The 23,722-nt window shown below is 43.5% G+C and overlaps 3 protein-coding genes across 9 annotated transcripts; 2 read left to right on the plus strand and 1 right to left on the minus strand.

Annotated features, from left to right (window-relative positions):
* Positions 1-11,395: 11,395 nt before the first annotated feature.
* On the plus strand, positions 11,396-14,056 carry LOC121988476 (subtilisin-like protease SBT1.4). The gene has a single exon (XM_042541918.1). It carries the CDS (start codon positions 11,474-11,476, stop codon positions 13,787-13,789), a length of 2,316 nt encoding a protein of 771 aa, XP_042397852.1. The 5' UTR covers positions 11,396-11,473; the 3' UTR covers positions 13,790-14,056.
* A 3,234-nt stretch (positions 14,057-17,290) lies between these two features.
* On the minus strand, positions 17,291-19,606 carry LOC121988477 (cation/calcium exchanger 4-like). Its single transcript, XM_042541920.1, has one exon. The coding sequence runs from the start codon at positions 19,373-19,375 to the stop codon at positions 17,477-17,479; it is 1,899 nt and encodes a 632-aa protein (XP_042397854.1). The 5' UTR covers positions 19,376-19,606; the 3' UTR covers positions 17,291-17,476.
* A 169-nt stretch (positions 19,607-19,775) lies between these two features.
* Positions 19,776-23,634, plus strand: LOC121988478 (brassinosteroid-responsive RING protein 1-like). 7 transcript variants are annotated; one of them, XM_042541923.1, is made up of 3 exons: positions 19,776-20,394; positions 20,540-20,632; positions 21,344-23,634. In XM_042541923.1, exon 3 carries the CDS (start codon positions 22,923-22,925, stop codon positions 23,445-23,447), a length of 525 nt encoding a protein of 174 aa, XP_042397857.1. In that variant the 5' UTR covers positions 19,776-20,394; positions 20,540-20,632; positions 21,344-22,922; the 3' UTR covers positions 23,448-23,634. The 7 variants fall into 7 exon arrangements, with proteins under 7 accessions (XP_042397857.1, XP_042397856.1, XP_042397855.1 ...); XM_042541922.1 differs by having other exon boundaries at positions 19,776-20,632; XM_042541921.1 differs by having other exon boundaries at positions 20,540-23,634.
* Positions 23,635-23,722: the final 88 nt, after the last annotated feature.

Below are 23,722 nucleotides of genomic sequence, written 5' to 3' on the forward strand. Positions count from 1 at the left end.
AACGTCCGAAATAAGAAGAGGAATACGGTAGAAGATCAAGAGGTTATTTTTCTTACAAAGAAAGGTATAACTAGTAATTGTTTTCCGCATCATACTAGTTTTCTTTGTATAGTTATTTATGGAAATACCAAACACAAGAGGCATATGATTCTAGAGTTTTCGAAATAGTTTTTTTCGAGTTTATGTTTTTTTCTTTTTCGAATTTGTGATTCGATTGTTCTTTTTGGTTAACCTAGAGTTATTTAAGGAAATTAAATATTAGCTTTCCTTAAAAGGCTTTGCCTAGGCGGTGTTGCTCCCATATCCAAGAATGTCATGTGCCTCGCCATGCAGTCCTGGAAGCCAATTTTGGAAATTAATATTTATGGAATTAATAACTTAGGTAGATTTGAATCAATAGTGTTAAGTTCCGCTTGCGATTCAAATCTAAACCATTAAGAACAGATAAGTTAAATTTGGAATCAATGATGTTAAGTTCCATCTGCGATTCCTAATTTAACTTCTAAAGAACACAATAGGTTATTTAAGGAAAGGTTCGACACTTGTACAAAAAAAATTTTGTACAGTGGAACCTGTACGATTTTCTTAGGACTAACCAACATTAAGAGCATATGGGATAAAGATGAACCCGAGCAAGTGTTTGTTCGGCGCAAAGAGTGGTCGCTTCCTAGGCTACATTGTCACCGAGCGAGGCATATATCAAAGCCAACTCCAATAAGGTCCACGCTTTGCATAACATGCCTCCGCCTCGGAATTTGAAAGAAGCTCAGAGGTCGTGTCACGCCCCAGGTAGTCCCTGTCCGAAGAAATTTCGGCAGCATCTCCCCTGTACGGCGGACAATATGAAGCTCAGTATACATATATCTCTATACCTCGGCCACACACGGCCGAAATAATACAATACAAATAAGAAACAAACCACGCAGTTTATATCAACATTCCACACAGATATAATATATGATCAATCCACGCAGTTTAATAAGGAAAGACGATATAGAACCTCGAAGATATATGTAAACAGCCTACTCCACTACAACGAAGAAACAAATCCACGAAGTAATGGAAATACAACCGCAGCGGAAAACAAAAGTAGCAAACCCGAATGTTCAATGTAAAGTCCATAATACAAACCCACAATACAAGTATATAAGATGCAAAAGTAAAATATACTCCGACAAAGAAAATTCTCGCGATAATGGGGCTAGCGACTGGAATCTCTCCTGACGGCCTCAACCTGAAAAGTAGTAACAACGGGGTGAGTTCAAAGAACTCAACTGGTAATCCAATAGACATGTACAACAATATATAACTACCAGTAATATCCTAAGGTACAGTCTCCTAAACCATAGGATCAATAGTACAATTCTCTAACCATACAACCTACGGTATAGTCTCCTAACAGTTCAACAGATATGCAGAGCTGAAACAAACTGTAGTAACCCACAATATGCATAAAGCACAATCTATAACAAGAATAATAAGGAACTGCATAACTGTAATAAACTGTACTCACCTGCGAGGCTTGGGCGAATGACTGTGGACATACACAGATAAAGATAGTCAGAACAAATACGCATGTATCCTGTATGCATGTCAATCATATGCAGTCACCCAAGTGCATCATCCAATATGCAACAATCACAATAAATGCAATCTGTGCATATGATGCGATATGACATGGTCACCCCTGACGCTAGTCAGCCGTCTCACACGCGATGGCGAGACCGAGTAGGTAGGGCTGTGACACCGTGCACTCTGTCGTCACTACCCCTGATGAGTGACCGAGTGGACGGGATGCTGTCGGAGTACACCTATCCTCCTACCTCAAACATAGTGAGGGAGCGTAACGCTCTCAACTCCCGATACGCAATGACGGGGAGGGATCCCGATGCTACCACGCTGCATCACACTACCCATGAGCGGACCAAGCACCACAGAGCAACCATACACACCACAGGTGCCGTGCCACTACCCATGCAGTGGTCACGTTGTGCGCAGCCCTGTAGCTGGCCGACGAGCTCAACAATAATGGAGTCGTCAATCGCCCAGCATGCAATCATGCAGGATGGTGCGTGATGCTACAGTATGTCATACCTGAACGTATCCTCCTCCATATGCGTAGGTGCCAAAAAGGTAAACGCAGATATATAACACAGATATACACAACATGAATCCAACAATATATAACAAGTATCTCCAGCATCTAATCATGGGTGGATAAACACTATAAGTAACCATAACCACGAACACATATACACATGGCAAGAGATAAAAGTAAACCAGACTAATGTAAAGCATCTAACAGTAGAAGCATGTGATAGGTATCAACTAAACTACATCTAGGGGAAATGATAAACTACCAATCACTAATAACCGCCTACAGATATCAAATAAACTATAACCGGGGAAGTGATAATCTACCAATCACTAGTAATCATATATAAACTATACATATCATAAGACAATATCGAAAAGATAAGTCAAAGGGTACCCGCCTCAAATAGAAGGTACAATCCAAATCCGAAGTCGAGACGCCCGTCTCGAATCAGAGTCCTGTGTCAAACAATATATATATTTTATTTAGCTAAATCCAAATGAATAGCTAAATAAAATCCCTAACACTAAACAACCTTATCCTATCTAATTAATCTAATGGTTAATTAGGATTAGTTTCCAAATCTCTAATCACCAATTAGATTAGAAATCCAAACTTAGATTAAATCCAATAGTTGACTAGGGTTAATTGTCTTAACCCTAATCATTCCATTAGTTTAATCTAAGCAAACAAATCTAATCACAATCAATCATGTATCAACTCATAATCTACAATTAACATGTATCACCTAATGATATACTAACCATCTAGTAATCCAATTCAACCCTAATCTAATACATGAATCTAATTCATCAATACATCATGTACTCAATTACTCCTTACCTTGATTCTCAGCAGCTGGAAGGAGGTCCTGTTGAAACAAAGGTGAGTTGCTTGATCAAGAACACCACAGAGCACAGTGAGAGGAATTTTTCCTTGCTGGATCAGAGGAATCACAGCTAGCCCTACTGGAATTCTTCCCCACTTCAACTGATACCTCAATCACAGCAAGAAGGAGACGTCCAAGCACTGATCCAGGAATTACAATAAGTAATTAGATCTGACCTCTCCCTCCTAGTTTAGGACCGAAAGAAAACCACCACACCCTAGATCAGAGCCTCACCTCCTGATCGGATCAAGATTGGAATCAAGCACAAGATTGGAGATCACGGATCAAACCATAGCTAAACAATTCACCTACCTCAAAGATAGGCGACAACCAAGAGACGAGAAGGAATCGGTTGCTTACCTTCAAGGCCGGCAACGACACTGGAACAGAGCTAGGGCTCGGCAAGAACAATCGAACAAGTTCGAAGAGAATCGGGATGAAGGAAACCAGAGGAGGAGAGGATCGTAACCTTTATGCTCCGAGCTCCGATTTGCGCCAACGACGCCGAGAGAAGATCAACGCTCTCACCTAGGGCTGGAGAAAATCACCCTCGTCCGGATCAGTACCGGCGATTGCTCCACTAGGCCGAGGTCGACGATCGCCGGAACCCTCGGCTTGCCTCGTCCGCAAGAGAGAACGAGAGGGAAGAGAGGGGAGATCGAGAAAGAGGAGGAAGAGGGCTCGATTCGGGGAAATCACAAGGAGAGGAGAAGAGCACGAGTTCGACGTTTGGGGAGGAAACAGGAAATAAAAGAAAAGAAATTATATTTAAAAACATTTCCTCACTTAAACGGGTATTCCAAACAGGCTTTATCCGAACCCGGAATTGATCCCCTCAAAACTCGTCTTACGAGCTCCGAAAAATTCCCAGAAAATTTCTAAAAATTCCAGAAAAATTCTATAAGGCTATTTCTGAAATAACCCTATTATTTAAATTTTCGAGATCTCACAGGTCGACTGATCGGATCACGACATTGGCCCGGTTCATATCCAAGTCATCCGATCAGAGCCTGCCATTTTTCAAGATACTGCACCGAGCCACAAAATTCCAATGTGGCACCGAGTGTGACCGAGCGCTGGAGGAGCTGAAGGAGTATCTAAGCTCACTACTTGTGTTAGCCAAACCTGTCGTGGGTGAGCCGCTTTGGATATATTTGTCGTCCAACGAACATGTCGTTAGGTCAGCTTTAGTCAGACAAAACGACCAAGATCAGTAACCTGTATATTTTCTGAGTCATATATTGAAGGATGCTGAATCTCGCTACACCAGTCTCAAAAAATTGGCCTATGCACTGATACTCGCTGCACGGAGGCTTCGCCCGTACTTCCTAGCGCACTCAATAATAGTGATGACTAACAACGCTCTGGGAAGAATCCTCAATCCAGAAGCGACTAGACAACTAATCAAGTGGACGACCGAACTTAGTGAGTTTGACATCCAATATCAACCCCGCTCGACGATCAAGGTCGAAGACTTAGCAGATTTTGTTATAGAAGTCTAGAGTAATGAGCCATTGATAATATGGAAAATATATGTGGATGGTTCGTCCACTCAGTAGGATTGGCTTAATCCTCATCTCACCTCGGGAAGATTGGATGCAGTTGTCTGTCCGGCTGGATTACTGAGCTACCAATAACGAAGCAGAGTATGAGGCATTGATAGCTGGCTTGCAAGCAGCTCGGCACATGGGAGCAGATAAAGTCCTCATCCACTCAGACTCCTAGCTCGCCACCCAGCAACTATTTGGGACCTTTGAAATAAGTAGCACACGACTAAGGTTCTATGCAGAGGCTTTTGAAAAGCTGAAGGCCAACTTCCAAGAAGTGGTTATACGGAAGATCCTCCGATCGGAGAACCAAACGGCAGATGAGCTAGCAAAGCTGGCTAGTTCGTTAACGTCGATCGTTATAAGTCAGCTGATCGAGCAAGTTTCACCGGTGGCCCACATCGACCAAATAGAAGGAATCACCTTCCCGAATGACTGGAGGACAACTCTAGCAGAGTTCTTGTGTACGGGAATTGTACTTGCCGATCCGGAAGATGCTCGCTTGATAAAAAAGAGGGTTGGTCGGTTCACACTGATCGGTGACCAACTATATAAGAAGGTTTTCGCCTGACCCCTACTCAAATGCGTTGGACCGGAAGACGTTGATTACATCCTGAAGGAGGTACACCAAGGCGCTTGCGTGGGTCATCCGAGCGGCCGCACGTTGGGTCAAAAAATACTTCTGGCTGGATACTTCTGGTCGACCCTCCAGGAGGATGCCGCTCGGATGGTGACCACTTGCCTATCTTACCAGAAGTACCACAACATGCCGCACCGACCGACCTAGGAAATAAAAGTGTCCACGGTATCATGCCCATTCGACCAATGAGACATGTATATCGTGGGGTCTTTCCCTATGACAACCGGTCAGCAGAAGTTTCTGTTGGTGGCGTTGGACTGCTTCTTAAAATGGGTAGAGGCCGAGTCGCTTACAAGAATCACCGAGCGGATGATCATCAAATTTATTTGGCAGAACATTGTTCGCCATTTGGGATCCCACGCCAACTCTGTTGGAATGTATATTAAAAGCCTAGCTTTTTTGTATAAATATTCACTAAGAAATAAGAATCATATTGGTCAAATATCTACATTTATAAGTTAAGTGTAGTTGTTCAATTAATTTATATTATAGATAATATGATGTGTGGTGTCACACACAGAAGATCATGTTATCAATTCCTTATAAATTATAAACAGTAGCTCACAACTGAGATGGAAGGGAACAAACCATTGGAATAGTCGTAGTGTAATTAAGTATTAGTTGATCTTGATTGATAAATTACACTAGTACACTCTGAGTGTATTGAGCAGGATCATTTAACGTAAGTTCTTTTTATACTGACTTAATAAAAGAACAAGACCTTAGTTATTATGAAAGTGTGCGCTCTTAATCCTAATATAATAACAAACATATATATTTAGTATTTATTTCTTTGACTTATCAAAGGATGAGATTTAGCTCGATAAATCAATAGGCCCAATAAGTTGGGAAATGATATTACTTTTAGTGTGTGTTGTTGATTATAGAAGGAAACTGTGTCCTAGAAATCTAGGTTGATAATATCCCCAAGAGGAGCTCATAAGGATTGTCATGTTAAACCCTGCAGGTGGACTTAGTCCGACACGACAATAAGATTGAGTGGTACTACAGGTTTTATTTTAAAGACAAACAATATCTATTTTTCTTTTAAAAAGAACCCCCCTTGCTCGATTGGTGGTTGCACCAATTCAGAGCGGTACTCGCTCTGATACCACTTGTTGGATCGTGATCGTCGATAGAGGGGGGGTGAATATCGATAACAAAAAATTGTCGAGTAAAGTGCGCAGCGGAAAAGTAAAAACAATGCTAACACAGGTCGATTTACTTGGTTCGGAGCCTGTGTCGACTCCTACTCCAAGACCCGCACACAAGGGTGCTTTCGATGGGCAATTCACTAGCAGTTCGAAAGTTATTACAAACTAAGTACAGAGAAATGCTAATGAAAAATTAAAGCAATACCGACAAAGTAAGAGACTAAAAAGAGTATCGCGTTTGTCGGAGATTCGAAGCATCGCGGGAGCACAGGAGAGCGAATTCTGAGTGGTATTGGAGCTTCAGCCTTGACCCTCCTTATATAGGAGGTTCGGGGGCGCCTGGAACCTTCAGGGTGCCCCGGTGTGACGTAGCTGACCCAATCAGGAGCCTCCATGTGGCGTTGACGCGAAGGGGATAAAACTTTACCTCCGGGCGTCCGGGTACCTCCCGGGCGTCCGGGTACCTCCCGGGCGCTCGAACCCAAGTTTTCTAGCAGACTCCTTCCTGCAAGAAATACGTTAGTCCGAGGTAATTATACCCTGCAAAATAAATTATTAGCACAATTCATTGTTTAACAGAAATGAGTATGACTTATATTCCGTCTTTCCGAGACCAGAATCTGGTCACGATCTCAACTTAGATTTTCGAAATGGATCTAAGTTGAATCGACGCCTAAGTTCCCTTCCCGGGAATGCGTCCTCACAGTCACTCCCCTCCAGTGACTTACCTTTATTTACCTGCTAGATGTCCGGTCAGCCCTTCGACCCGTCTGAAATTCCCGCTAGCTATCCGGTCAGTCCGTCGACTTAGTTGGACTTCGTACCAAACGTCCGGTCAGCTCGTCGACCCGTTTGAACTTCGTACCAGCTATCCGGTCGGCCCGTTGACCTAACTGGGCTTCGTGCCAGACATCAGGTCAGCCCGTCGACCTGTTTGGACTTCTCCTATACACTCAATCAGAGTGTTAGATTAACAATAAAACTAACTTAACCTATTTTGTCATTCATCAAAATCTAGGTTAGACCGTTAGTGCTAACCGCACCAACAACCACCCCTAGGGTTTTCCACCTGCCTAACCGCAGCTAGGACTTTTATCTAAGTACACTTAGGACTTTCTGAAACACTCATTCAAGTACGTTAGACAACAAATAATCTTAACTTTGAAACCTTTGCCATTATTAAAACTCGGGTTCGATCGTCGGATGTTTCCTGCACCAACAAATACCTCCCGTAATTTATTTTCTTTCAGAAAATATGATACCACCAGAGGCGGATCTAGGATTTTAGGTTTCGGGGGGAGGGGGTGTCGTATACTAAGTGACAAAAATAATTATTAAATACATTATATAATAATGACCTCTCCAAACTTTCAAAATGCATAATGTATATTTAGTTGAAATGTGAAAAATAAAAGAGAAAAAAATAAAATAAAATTTTAATCCTACGAAGATTCGAATTCAAGAGGTGTGTTAAAATAAAAATAAAACTTACCATTAGACCAACTATACATATATATTTAAATTGAGATAAAATTATATATATATATACTGATAAAAATTTAAATATTTCTCTATAAAATTATATTATTTTTTTGGAAAGGGAGGGTGGTTGTGACCCACTCATGTCCTAATATAGATTCACCCTTGGAGACTACCCTGGAAGAGCGACTAAGGTGATAACTTCACCATTTTCTTCAACAAATTGGTATTTTAGTAGTGTAGTCTTCCTTTTGAATTAAAACTCACATATTAAATTCAAATGTTATGTAGATATATCCTAGGGGTAGAGGAGAAATTAGAAGGGGGAGGAGAGACATAGGGGTCTTTTCACTGTGTAGGACATTAAAGGGGAAAGAGGGCACTGTTCATATATGGGGAGGTTTTATTCCCTTCGTGGGCTTTGCTTCGCCGTCGCCAGGAGGATGGGGTTCTTCCTCTCACACTCCTCGCCGGTGCCGACGCCGGCCTTCACCTCTTCTCCTCTCCCATTCCTCCTCGCGACGCTGCCGTCGGACTCCCCTCGCCCTCCTCGCGACATCACCGTCGGACTCCCCTCGTCCTCCTTGCGACGTCGTCGCCGGATAGACCGGCCTCCGCCTCTGCTCCTCTCCTCCTCACCACGCCGCCACCTGGGGCCCTCTCTTCCGCCGCCGAGGAACTCTCCTTCCTCCCTCTCATGCGGCTCTCCTCTCCACACGACCGCCAGGTGCCGCCACCTCATCGGAGGCCGACAGTGCCGCTGTAGACGAGGGAGCACACCTCCTCTTCTCCTTGGTCGTGGCCTCTCATGCGACCTCCACTGTGAACGCCACAGCCAGCCGAGCGGCGCCCACCTCAGAGCTGCTTCCTCTCTCCCCACAGCTTCGTCCGTCGGAGCCGACGCCACAAGCAGGAGGGGGGAGGACGTCGCTGCCGTCACCAACAACTCCCCTCATCAGCAGCACACTCCGACGAGCCAAGGTTGTGCGCGTTGGGAGAGGGGGCACTACTGCCGTCATCGTGGGTCGTTGGACCGCCTTCACCGCTCACCAAACCGCCTTCATCGCTCGCTGGTATCCGCAACTGCCCCATCGCCTCTAGTGTTCGTCAGCTCTGAGCAGCTACCCTCTAGATCGCCAACTTTCGTTGGCCACGATTCCCCCTGTCCATCGGGACAGATTTGAGCGCGTTCCTCATCTACTGTGTTGTAGTTTTCGCATCGCTACTGTGTTCCGACCTTCATTCGCAGTTGTATTTCGGATTGTGTACTCTGTGTTTAATCTCCTTGTTGTTATTTTCCGGCCTGCGTGTCATTGTCTTGTTCTGGCCTGTATGCCGAAGTCATATCCCGGCCTGCGTGCCGACGTCTTATCGCGGCCTGTGTGTCGATGTTTTATCCCGGTCTGCATGGTGGTACCTTATCCCGGCCCGCGTGTCGATGTTTTAGCCCGGTTCGTGTGTCGATATTTTAGCCCGGCCTGTGTGCCGAGATCACGTCTAGTTTCATGCCGCCACTTCCAGCTTTGTGACGTGTCCGACTCTGTTTCATCAGATCCAGCTCCTCGTTTGGTGCATGCATATACTCTTCTGGATCATAACAACTCGAATAACATCCCATCTGAGAATACCCCCTGGACCAGGGTATGACTTTGTATTCGCCTCTCATTTATTTCATTAAATTGATCTCTGAGCAACAAATTGATGTCACACTACTGTTTTCTATAAGGACTGCCCCACGTCATTTAGAGTGACTTAGCAAAAAACTCAAATTGACATGCACCGAAAAACAAATAACAAATGCAAATCAAGAAATACAATTATTCTATTAAACTACTAGATTAGAGGATATTCCTACCAAACTAAAAGAAACCAAGTTTACTATTTCCTTAAAAGCTAAACCTCCTAAAGAGGAATTCTTATCAAAATAAACTCTTAAAATCTTAAAAAGTGTTTATTTTGATTATTCCTCTTCACCAAGCAGAATTCAACTCTAGGCGAATTATTAACATTTTCTTTTGAGTCTCATTTCTAATTATTAAGTTTAGGGAACAATTGCACTTATATTTTTCTTCCTTATCTTTCTTCTCTGGATGCCTTCTTCAAGTGAGTAAAAACTTAGCACTCACTTTAAGCTGTCTTCTTTTTGCCCTTTTTGATGACTTCAGCTTAAATAAGTTCATAAGATACATAAACAAATATTATAATCAAATTTTCCTAATGCAGTATGAATGATTTGAAAAATATGTTATAAGTAAACTTGAATTCATGAATGCAAATGACAATCTATCATATCACTAAGTATTTTACAATAATCATTAGTCAAAAGTCTTAGGTAAGGAAACTGACTCGTTTGGCAAGATAAACTTTTAAGCCATGCATAATTATCTGCAAAGGGTAACAAGCCAATCAACGTTTTATTAGACATCAAAGTTCCATCTGTTTCTTGAAGATGTCTGTGAGTTTACTGCTATAAGCTCTGTCCTGTTTTCTTTGGTAATTCAGTAGGTGCTTATTCTACACGTTAATTCTAGGGTAGTACTTTGAACCCCTCCAGTAACGCCTAATGTCCAACCACAATCAACTTACCATTTAGCACTTCTTCAACTTATTACTAACTAGACTACCCCAAAAGTGAAAGGTCTGAGACTCTAACTAGCACAAACCATACCACTACTCAGTACACGAATACATGATCTCAAACCATTCCTACTCCTTGCCAAACTTATCGTAGCTGTCCATTTTGCTCGTCAACTTCTCCTTCTGTTCCTGAGTTCCTTTCACAACTCCTTCCTTGGCGTCCTTCGCCTTCTCCTCGACAGAATCTGATTTCTCTTTGGCTTGCCGTAAGAACTCCTCGGCCGTCGATCTCGCCTTCTCTACGACCCCCGGTGAATCATCTTCGTGCTCGGTGGAGTACTGAGATAGATCGATGATAAATAAATCGAAATCCAACAAAAAAAATGGAAATCTTTGGGGGGGGAATTAAACGATACCATAATAATGGGACGGGGATGGATGTGGAGCTGAACGGGAAGGGACCGCGACGAGCAAACAACGCGAAGCTCTTCGCCTTCATCTTCTCGATCGATGAATGAATCGCGACGCCGACGATCTCTTTCGTTGCTTCTAATTTAGTTCCATAATTAAATACTTGTGGTAGTGGTGGTACGTGGAGGCGAAGGAGACTGGTCCGGATAGCTCGTGAAACGTGTCTGGTAGCTGGAATGCCACGTCGAACAATAAATTTTGTACGGTTCGATCTTATCCACTCATAATGGATGAAAGGGCTATTTTATTCATCTCCAAAGGCTTGTGGAATTTTCTGTCTACTTACCTTTTTGGAAAAGAAGAAAAAAACATTTAAAACGGCGCTCTTCGTTATCTCAATTGTTAAATGGTTGTTTTTAATTCAAATTAAAATTATTATATCATAACAATATGACAATTATTAATGATTGTTCCTTTTAAAATTTTCCTTATTTATTTATTATAGAAGCAAAACTGCCCAAAATCTCGCACGTTGTCCTGACATATATACAAAACGAACCTGCATCTGAATTAAACTACCAAATTGCCATCTGAATTAAGCAATTTATTCGAGACGGCTTTCTATTGGGGGATTGAATCGTCTTCTCTGTCTTGGGTCGCCGATCGGCTCTCTTCCCTGCGATGGGGAAACAACTTGCCTTGATCTCCTTCTTCGGCGCCGTGACCCTCCTCCTCCCGCTGTTGTGCCTGGCGCAGGGAGAGACAGACGACGCATCGGCCACTTATATCGTCCACGTGTCTCCCTTCCACAAACCGGCCTCCTCCCCCACCCACCTCCACTGGTACGCTTCCACGCTGCGATCTCTCCCTCACCGGCCGGCCGCCCACCTCCTCTACGACTACTCACGCGCCACCTCCGGATTCTCCGCGCGCCTTACCTCAGGCCAGGCCGCCGCCCTCCTCCGTCTCCCCTTCGTCCTCGCTGTCCTCCCCGACCGCCGCCGCCAGCTCCACACCACCCGCTCCCCTGCCTTCCTACGCCTCTCGACCTCCTCCGGCCTCTGGCCCCTCTCCTCTTTCGCGTCCGACGTCGTCGTCGGCGTCCTCGACACAGGGATCTACGCCTCCCGCGCCAGCTTCGTCGATGACTCCCTCCCCCCGCCCCCTTCCTCCTGGCGGGGTTCCTGCGACGCTGGAGATGGCTTCAACGCCTCCTTCTGCAACCGCAAGCTGATCGGCGCCCGGTTCTTCTACAAGGGCTACGAGGCGGCGAGAGGCCCCATGAATGAGACGAGCGAGTCGAAGTCGCCGCTCGACACCGAGGGCCACGGTACCCACACTGCCTCCACCGCCGCCGGATCAACCGTCGCCGAGGCTGGGTTCTTCCAGTACGCCCGCGGCGAGGCACGCGGGATGGCCACCAAGGCCCGGATAGCGGCGTACAAGATCTGCTGGAAATCCGGGTGCTACGACTCTGACATTCTAGCCGCCATGGACGCCGCGATCGCCGATGGAGTCGACGTCATATCGCTCTCCGTCGGTTCTGGAGGCTTTTCCCCCGCCTTCTACCGCGATTCGATTGCCATCGGGGCGTTCGGCGCCGCGCGTCACGGAGTGGTGGTCTCGTGCTCCGCCGGGAACTCCGGTCCTGGACCGCGCACCGCCGCCAACATCGCGCCATGGATCATTACTGTGGGCGCATCTACCATCGACCGGCAGTTTCCGGCCGATGTAATCCTTGGAGATGGATCCACCTTTGTCGGCGTCTCGCTTTACTCCGGAGATCCATTGGATTCGACCTATCTTTCTTTGGTCTATGCCGGAGATTTCGGATCTCGGCTTTGCATTCCGGGCTTGCTCAACTCCACCATGGTCGCCGGCAAGATCGTCCTCTGCGAGCGCGGAGGCAATGCGCGTGTCGAAAAGGGTAGCGCCGTGAAACTGGCCGGCGGAACCGGAATGATCCTGTCCAATGATGCCGGAAGCGGGGAGGAACTCGTCGCGGATTCCCACCTTGTTCCGGCCACCATGGTAACCCACACCTCTGGCGAACAGATCAAGGACTACATCAAATCCCAAGCTTCGCCCACAGCTACCATCGTCTTCCGCGGCACCGTCATTGGCGACTCGCCGGCCGCCCCCAAGGTGGCGGCTTTCTCGAGCAGGGGGCCCAACTACCGTGCCCCGCTTATCCTCAAGCCGGACGTCATCGCTCCCGGCGTCAACATCCTTGCGGCGTGGACGGGGAAGAACAGCCCGACGGACCTCGACATCGATCCGCGGCGGGTCGACTTCAACATCATCTCCGGTACCTCCATGTCGTGCCCCCACGTCAGCGGCATCGCTGCCTTGCTCCGCGGCGCTTACCCTGAATGGAGCCCTGCCGCCATTAAATCCGCCCTGATGACCACGGCCTACAACTCTGACAATGCCGGAGAGCCCATCAAGGATCTGGCCACCGGCGCAGAGTCCACTCCGTTCGTTCGTGGCGCCGGCCACGTGGATCCCAACCGGGCCCTCAACCCCGGCCTGGTCTACGACGCCACCACTGACGACTACCTCGCCTTCCTTTGTGCGATTAACTACTCGCCGGAGCAGATCGCTGTCTTCACCAAGTACGAGATCAGCGTCAACTGCTCCGACGCGGCATTGGCCACTCCCGGCGACCACAACTACCCTGCTTTCGTCGCCGTCTTTTCGTCGAGCAGCGACGTGATCACCTACAAAAGAAGGGTCCGCAACGTCGGAGCTTCCGCAGCGGTGTACGAGGCCAAGATCACCAGCCCGCCGGGCGTGGACGTGACGGTGACGCCGAGCAAGATGGAGTTCGACGCCGCCGGCGAAAGCTTGTCGTACGAGATCAAAATCGCGTCTTTGGCTGATGCGGCAGCCTCTGGTGGTCAGGCCTTCGGCTTCATCTCATGGAGCGATGGAACGCACGAGGTGAGGAGTCCTATTGCTGTAACATGGAGGCAAAGCCTCGTTTCCTCCATTTGAGCAGGAGAACGAGCTCCAATTTCCGGCGAAAGAAGAGCTTTATGGAATTCGTTTTGCTGTTGAATCCATGCTTTCAGACATGGAATCCCTTCCGGACTGTGACGGATCTGAGAGTTCACTTGCTTTGGATTTGAAACAATGAAGTTGTCTTTCTGTGTGCACTGCATTTGTTTTGTTTCAACAGATGGTTAAGGGTGTGGATTGTGTTGTTAAGGTGTTTAATCTGGTAATTGCAAATTAATTTTCATAACTAATGGTTAGGAGTAATATAATCAAGTAAGGGGGCGTTTGGTTTAGGGTAATAGGAGTGGGGAATGAGAATGGGAATGAGAATCATTGATTTCCATTGTTAATGTTTGGATTATAGGAATAAGAATACAAATAAGAGAATGAATCCTTGAAATTGGGTAATAACTCATTCATGTACCTCCCCTTCAATGAGTCATTACCCTATTTTCATTAATCAAAATATTCTCTTATTCCAAAAATACCCTTGACTTAAAATCAAAATTTTCTCCATTAATATCAAATATCAAAATATATATATATATATTTTTTCATATCACTTATCTCTCCTTATTCTCTCTCATTATATTTTCTCTCTCATCATAGTTTCTCTCTCATCATTTTATCATACACTTTCTCTCTCCTTACTCTCTCCTATCACACTCTTTTTTTTTTCATTACACTTTCTCTTTCATCATACTTTCTCTCTCCTCAATCTTTTCCATCGCACTCTCTTCCTTCTTTTTTTCCTCATAACACTTTCTCTCTCATCACACTTTCTCTCTCCTCAATTTCTCTCATCACACTTTTTTTTTTCTCATCACGCTTTCTCTCTCATTATATTTTCTCTCTCCTCAATCTCTTTTATCACACTTCCTCCTTTTTTCCTCAACACACTTTTTCTTTCATCATACTTTCTCTCTCCTCAATCTCTATTATCACACTTACTCCTTTTTTCCTCAACACACTTTTTCTTTCATCATACTTTCTCTCTCCTCAATCTCTCTTATCACACTTACTCCTTTTTTCCTCAATACACTTTCTCTCTCATCATACTTTCTCTCTTCTCAATCTCTTCCATCATATTCACTGTTTTTTTTTTCTCTCACCATACTTTCTCTCTCCTCAATCTCTCTCATGACACTCTCTCTCCTCATTTTTTCTCACTATATTTTCTCTCTCTTCATCCTCTCCTATTATACTTTCTCTCACATCATATTTTCTCTCATCATGCTCTCTCCAATCACACTCTTTTTTTTCATTTTCTCTCATCACACTTTTTCTCTCTTCATTCTTTCTTATCACACTTTCTCTCTCATAATACTTTCTCTCTCATCATATTTTTCTCTCACATTCGTCTTTTTCTCACATCTAATTTTTTTCTCTTATTTTCCTTTAAGGGTAAAAAAGGAAACTTTGATTTATTCCGATAGAAGATATACAACTAACCAAACATTGCTTTTAAGAGTGATATTCATGCTCATACTCATTCTCATTCCACAATACAATGATTCCCATTCCGATTCCTATTCCTAGGAAAGAATCAGATGCCCCCTAAGTTTGTAATGTAATTAATAAATGTAATGTAATTAATATATATTACTATTTTTATGAAAATATATTATATTATGCATGTAATTTTGAATTATAAGAATATTTGTTTAGTATATATTATAAATAGTAAATATAATTTATATTATTATAAAATAATAAAAATATCGTGCTCTATGGTAATATAATTGGGTTATATTTTGTTGGCCTTGATTATATCATAAGGTTGATTATCCCTCATCAACCAGGTTGATTATCCCTCATCAACAAGGTTAGATCTAGTAGATAAAAGAGTGGATTAAAGGATGGACCACTTATAATTATGGTTGAATTTTGGTCGTGATTTGATCACAATTGGTTGCAATCTCTTTCTGAATTTATCATCCCTCAAGATTATAGTTTGGGTCCGGACAGATGGTCAGAGGTTGTCCCCACTCGGTGCCGAGTAGTCTGGTCACTTGCCCTTCTTCGGTGGCTTTCGAACAGTCTCTGGTCATCCGTCCCGATATAAATTATAATTTGAGAGGATAGTGAACTTAAAAAGGAATCACAATTAATTATAGTTGGATCATGATTACAATTAGATCATAATTATAAATTATAAGTGATCCATTCTTTAATTATTATTATTATTTTTAATCAGGAATCTGGCCTCCTCATCAACGTAACCTAATTGAATGGGAATATGTATGTAAATTACTTGTTTTGATAAATAAGAAATTAACATTCAAGACCAAATGTTATTAGGCTTCTCCAATAAACGGCAAATGCACTTATACTAATTTGATTCAAATATATAGGTGTTACTTCTAGTAAGATAAATAAATAATAACAAGATTATATCCCTAGTATATTATTATTTATATTTAAATAAATATTATTTTATAGTTGCAAATTAAATTTTCTCTTCCTCGTTTAATATGTCTACGTTGTGTCAGTACCTGCCTTCCAAGTTCCATCCATGTAAATAAAACTCCCCCCCTCACTCATCCAACTCCAACGTCAGGTAACAAATCTCTTCTGGAGTTCAAAATTTTAAAGTCTACAACTTATCTTTTATAAATTAAAATACTTCCTTAAACAAGATGTTAAAAATAAACTCAATAAGTCTACTAAATTCAAATATTGCTCCTCCAACTTCAATGATTACATAGTAAAATTTTCAGCTTAATATAGACATGGATAGAAAATGTCAAGGGCCACTACAATGACATTCATTCTAGAATGGTAGAATCTTGGAGTATCATCAAAACCATTAATTCCACTTGGTTATCTTGGACAACCTCTGGCGAACAATTGTGAGCCTTTAAGAAGGAAACATACTTTGAAAATACCATAACAGAAGTAATATGGTGTTGGCGGTACGCCCTTTACATATCACAGCCACAAAATACGAGTTCAGATCCTCTGGTCCATAATTCCTGATCTCTTTCGTAATTTGCACGTCGGATCAAGACCAGAATTTGACTAAAATTGGTTGTGATTTTCTTTAGATTCACCTTTTCACCTAAATTATAATTTTGAGTCGAGACAGATGGTTGGAAGCTGCAGATAGTGGACGGACTGTATGATGCCGAGCAAGGAACGGCCAACCCATCGCCGGCAGCCTCTGGCTGTCTGTCTTGACCCAAAAGTACAACCTAGATGGAAAGGTAAATCCAAAGGAGATCGTAATCAATTTAAGTCAGATTCTCATCCTGATCCGACGTGAAATTATGGAAGGAACCCAGGACATGATTTACAAAACTTTTCGTTCTCAGACTACAATGAAGAGCATTAAAGGTAGCTTAGTAAGAACATAACTGGCAATCAAGAAACAAACAAGTACTGGTTCGGAGAAAATTTAAACATGATTCTTAGATTTTAAGCATAGGGTTCACCAAAATGTTAACAATTGTCCTAACAGGTTGTAAGGGCTGTTAGTATTTAAAAGACCATGAGATCTATAAACATCGGTTATCATTTGTATATGGTCACAAGTAGTAATATCATCATCCACACTTCTACAACAACTTGGGTACGGTAAAGAATAATTTAACATGCATAGAATGTTGCCGACACAAATTGGCAGAAAAATCCACTCCAATCAGATCTCAGAAGAATACAGTTGCACTAATTCTGGTTAACTGATCAACTTACACCAAGCAGCAACTTCATTAGTCCAATGGCATCACTCACCCGGATAGAGATGAAGATAAGATAAATGACAATGAGGCCAAATCCTAATAGCTTGTTGGGGCGCATATCGTGTCTTGGCAAAACAAATAGAGCCCATATGAGTCCAGACATAAGAAAAGCCATGGTGTAGATACAAGAACTGTCTTGAGGAAGCATAAATGAAGCTGGTCTGGCTGAACATGCACCAAGCAACATAGAGATTCCTAAACCTGCAAGTGTATTAAACATTGGTCCAGCATAACATCCTGACATGGCAACTTGAACTGCATCGCCACCATTCAGTGCCAAAGCAACATTTGACATCAAATCACCCATGGAGTTACCCCATGCCAACACAGTTAAACCCAGTATGGATGGATTGATCTGCAATATCAAACCCAAGGAAACTAGAAGTGAGAGCAACTCGCCGGCAATCATATAAAACCAGACAATGCTCATGACAAACCCTCCTGAAACCCAAAGGAGCAGGTACTTCCGAGGTGGGTGTTCGTGACTAGTAAACATTAGAGCTAAAACTCCTAGAACCCCACCAACAAGTGCACCTACAAGGAACACAATGGCACTAAACACAGAGTCTTCATTATGTCGACTATTCCATAGAAATGCCAGAAGAATTGGTGCTAAGGTAGCACTAGCAACGGCATATACCTTTGACCATCTATCTTCCTCAACAACTGGTATAGTCAACCTTCTTGGAACCGATAGAGGAATCTCCAGAACATTCAAAAGTTTAACAAATAATGTTGTACCAGTCTCCTCGTCCTCCTCCTTCCAACCCCAAGGAGGTCTTGGCTTTTCATGTGAATGACCAAAACCTTGATTTGAATAGATGGCTACATGGGAAGCCCAGAACCACTGGGGCAGATTATTCAAGTGCGGTGCATCAGCGCCTGCATCATCGTCAAGAAAATGGCTACACATAGGTAAGTCTTCGTCGCTTGCATAGGAAAATATGCTGCCTCCAGGTGGAAGCAATGGCGTCAAGGAGTCCAACTTCAACCTATGGGCCTGCTCCCTGAGAAGCTCATTTGCTGCCACGATGAAGGCATACAACACATAGATCAAGATGAACATCACTGCTCCGAAAACACTTATCTTTCCGATGATCAAGATTATGGATAATGCAGCAAGAGCGAACAAAAAGAAGGTAACATCCCTTATGAAGCACTTGCGATCAATCTGAACATTCTTGTCAGCAACACAAAATGTAACTGTGCCAACGACAATGCAAGTGACGAAAGTAGCTCCCCCAAGCACACTGTTGAGGCCAACTCCGCTAGATCCGCTGGAACCCATAAACGCTGCAATGCTAGCAAAGACATCGGGCGCACCATTACCAAGCGGAAGAAGAGTAACGCCAGAAACTGTTGGAGAGAGCCTCAACAGACTCGACACATTTGCCAGGCTAGAACAGAAGTAATCCGCTGCGGTGTTGCCAAGCAAATAAAACAACGCCACCATCCACAGGCCAAGCACGGCGTATCCTAAAGCCGGAAAATTTTGACAGGTGCAGTAGAAAAAAGCAAGGTAATCGAAGAACCCGTCGGTATCACATTTTATGTGCGTCCTCACGTACTTGCACTTGGCAACGAAGCCCTCCGACCGGGCTAAGCCGGAGCAGAGACTCTGGATGTTTCCAACTTCTGAAATCGTAGAATTAAAAGACGAAACCTTTTCAATCAGCCGGCGAGGATGGATACTCGTCGGAGAGGAAAAGTAGTCCAAATCCTGTTGGGGGAACTGATTGCGGAAGACGTCGTGCCGGTTGAAGAGGAAGAGCAACAGGATCACGGAGAAGGAAGCATTCAAAAGCGCTCGAATCCGGTAACCACGCGTCAATTTCTCCACCATCTCCACAAGCCCCGGCGAAGAACCCGGCGTCTGGAATCAGGAGGATCCACCGCGATTAGGGTTTGACGGAGCGGCGGTCGATCTGAGAGGATGGGATTGGTGGAGGGCGTCGAGGATTGGATAGCGCGATCAGGGATTGAGGTCGCGCCTGTGATTGAATCGACCGCGCTTTTGTCGTGTTCTCGGCTCCGTTTCCGTCTTCCGTTTTCCCTCCTCGAGGAGGTCCGAGACAAAGGGACGAGGAGCCCCGATGGGCCGTCTTATTCATCGACTCGCCCGATTTGTGGATTGCAATCTTGACCGTTCCTTGAGGGACGGTGGATGATTTACTGCTTACGTGTACGGCCGCCCTTTAACTCCGTTTGAAATTTCAATGCAACAGATAAATAAAAATGAATTTTTGGGATTTTTTTTTTCGCAATGACATCGAATCCGCGACAATGGAAGTTCGGAACTCTCGCCGTAGCCTTCCCGGTGTCAGAGGAGGAAGCGCGGCCATTTCCGACTAGCGTTCCGCGGAGTCGGATCCCAGTTCTCTCGCATATCCATGTTTTTCGAGTACTGAGCCCTACGATGCATCCCGACCAAGGAAGCCGGTGCCCGAAGTAAGGAGAATTGATGGTATTTAGGAGAGCTTGAGTTTGATGCTAGGTTTCCTTGCTTTTTGGGTTTGATCCCGACCAACGGGCCATGCGCTGGTATTCTTTGCTGTACTAGGGGTGAACTTCTTTACGCCTTCATCTGATTCTTGTATTTATTATTATTTTTTCGTTTGTGCGGGATCGAAATGCAGTTCGATAGTGGGAATGCACTCCAGATTGGAAAAAGTTTTTTTTTTTTTTTAAATTTCTGATTCGAAGGAGGTGTTGTAAGGGAAAGGCGGAGAGGTTGTTTTTACAAAGTCGAAGCTGATTTACTGCGTCAATCCATGGATGAAGGAGGCTCCTTAGATGGACTATGGTGGACCTTTTGAGGGATATGTGGTTGGCTTTGGGACAACCGATGAGCTACGTACTGAGGTGTGATAAGTCGACACCAATGGTTGCGTTGATGATATTGCAACCCTGGTGCTACTTCTTTATGTTATCTGATACTTCACTTATCCAGCTTGCTTTTGTCTTGAGATTACTTAGTTTTCTCCTCTTGTGTTTTCTACTATTGTAGGATAATTACTTGCCTTTGGAAGTAAGAGATCCTTTCAGACAGGACCGTAATGTCTACTTAACCCGATCAAAAGTTTTCCATGCTAAACTTAAGGTTGATGTTACTTCGATTTGTTTGCAGAATACTCGCAACATTTCTTGGGTGTCACAAATAAATGATATCTGAATTTCTGAAATAGGAGTCACTGTTCTTTAAGTTCCCCTATTTTTATGTTCTGAATGTCTTCAGCCTGATGCTTTAGTTTGGTATTTGATCTAATAGCTTGAACAAGATTCATGGTATGAACAATTGGGCATGTTCTGGATGACCAATAGATTATTTAATCATACAAGTTGAACCGATTAGAATTAGAGAGGTGAGGGATACAAGGAAATCATATAAAACTCCATTTAACAGAATTAAAGGGACATGAACGTGTTGTTTCATGCTAGTTTGTGGAAAAACCTTATTATTAGGAAACAGTTGTGATATTGTTCTGGATACTCTGATATTTGATGTCGTATTATTTAACAACAAAGACTAGTTTAATCTAGATCTTGAAGGCTGATTAATGATGGGAGAATGTTTTAAAGTTGGGACAATTTCTTGCTGCCTGGCTGATAATTACTGTAAGTGAAAATTCAAGAGTGATTTGATATTTAGCTGGTCGGCAAGTCAGACTTTGCAAGTTATTCTGGGTTTATCAGCTGTTCCTTCTTTGGTGAAAGGCCAGCTTTTGCTTCTTTGGTTAATATTCCTTCTTGACGTCTCTACTAGACTAATGCTTTCTTTTTAGCTCTCCTCAACATCTGGGTTTATTTGCAGCTCTCCTGGTAGTCATGGATTTCTCGTTTCAGGAGGTCCGGCAAGATAATTCCAGCAGGTGTTGTATCTCCTGTCTCCCTGGCCATGGTTGCTCTCATGGAATTCTTCATAATTCGCATGCTCAATGTCTCGAGAGAGTTCATACTGTTGAAACACAAACACTTCTGTTAAGGTTCTTGCATATTCTGAGGATATAGAACTAACTTCGATATTTGGCACACATTTCTCATGTATATTGTTCTTCTTTCCTACATCTTGAAAGCATTTAGGTGGTCAAAGTAGTTGGTCCACCTGCCATCCCATGGAATAACTGAGGTCGGTAGGATAAGGGATAGGGTAGAACAATGGACCAGCTTGGTTATGATGATGATTCGTTTCAATTGTAAGGCCCAACACAGATATTGCTCACTGTTGGATTTCACCTGTTAACTTTCTGCCTTGCTATCTAGCCTATCCCTTTCTAATGCACTTTCAATTGCTACTATCACAACTAGGTTAGCAATCCGGAGGATGGTGCAATAGCTTACTTCTTTTCTCTCTTTATCTTTTGAGCTTGTTTTTTTTTTTCTGGTTACAAATATGCACATCTCATTCTTCTTTCTTGCTTTTGACTTCTGTTAGAATTTGTCTGAACGTGCTCTTTATTTGGTAAGTGAACAATGCAATTTATGAAAGAACGCGCTCTCTTCTTTTCTTGATGACTGCCTCTGCTTTCACGTTTTGGTTATTCACTTTATGGAAGAGCATGCTCTCCTCGTTCCTAGAGGACTGCCTTGACTGAATTACATTATCCATGTTAGATTTCTGTTTCTAAAATTTAAAATTTAGGATAGATGAATTATCTTATCAAATTTAGGTATTCATTTTTTTACAATATAATACCTCAACTTTTTTATAATTTATTCTATGTTTATTTTTATTATTTTTTCCCTACTTAATATTTATTTTTCATTATAAAGATTCTTTTAAGTAAAATATAAAATTTAAGATAAATTTTATATTTTAAAAAATTAATATGGCTTACCCCCTTTTAACCGGTGATGCCAAGAATTGAAACTCTCTTTTCCATTAAAATACTTATAGTTCCTTAACTAATTAGAGGGTGATATATTTATTCCACTGATTATGTGATTTACTTTTTTTTTCTATATATATATAATATAAGGATGAATTACGAGGAGTATTTGGGACTTGCATATTCTAGTGTAGTCTTCTCGTACATGGGATATCTATTAGAATATATAAATATAGAGAATTGTAGTGTAGTACTCTCTTGCTTGCTTGATTATAATGATTATACAGTGGCGGCATCAAATTCTCTTGCTTGATTATATGATTATACAGTCGTGGCATCGAATTGTACTCCTTTCTTTTGCCGTCGCACCACAATTTGGCTGGCTCTCATCGCCACCACACGGTCCGAAAGGAATCCCTTCTGTTCTTCTCTCCTTTGAAAAAGTAGAATTTTTGATGAGGTCATCCAATTCCCACTATAAAGTTTCCTTCTGCCTGGCTTTCTTCTTTGGCCTCTCTCTCCGTCACAGCTGCAGCCTGCTCTCTCACAACAACACACAATTCCATGAGCATCTCCCTTGAAGACTGTTACTCCAAGCTCGTGCTGCTCTGCCTTCTCAAGGAGGTCGCCCTTCTCCTCCCTCTCCTCCTCAGGTGGCTGTTCCTCCCCAGCTACGCCCGGTGGCCTTCTGCATCCCCCTCCCCCTCCCCCTCAGAAGACGCCGCAGCCAGAGCGCGACGCCTCGCCGCGGCGGTGAGGGCCAGCCTGCGCGTCACGACCTACGAGGACCTGGCGGGCGAGGAGGAAGACGAAAGGTCCGGCGGCGCGGGCGTCACGTGCGCGGTGTGCCTGAGCGAGGTGGCGGCTGGGGACGCGGTGTGGGAGCTGAGGAACTGCCGCCACGTGTTCCACAAGGGCTGCTTGGACCGGTGGCTCGACCACGACGAGCATCTCAGCTGCCCGCTCTGCCGCGCGGCCCTCCTCCCAGCACGGCGACCGCCACCTCCGCCACCGGCAGAGCCCAGCTGGGCCGTCGAGCGCCTGCTCTATCTCTTCGGCGATGACCATCTCCTCGCTCCTCCTCTGTAGCCCTATTTCATGGAATCCGTTATTAATTTTAAATTTAGTTATTATAAAAAATCCCTAGTGATTATTCTGATGCATATAAAACTTTAATTATATATGGTGCTTATTGTTCGTGATGTGACAGACAAATATACTCCAATGAATGACTATGGGGAGTAAAATAATTTTTTAATCAATTCAATTTACTTTATATGCCTTCATTAATGCTTGCGATTAAATGAATTATACTAATCTGATAAAAAGAATGATTGATTCCCATTTAATAAAAATGTTTTCTT

The sequence above is a fragment of the Zingiber officinale genome, chromosome 6B (genome assembly GCF_018446385.1).
Source record: "Zingiber officinale cultivar Zhangliang chromosome 6B, Zo_v1.1, whole genome shotgun sequence".
In the NCBI taxonomy this organism is placed as follows: Eukaryota; Viridiplantae; Streptophyta; class Magnoliopsida; order Zingiberales; family Zingiberaceae; genus Zingiber; species Zingiber officinale.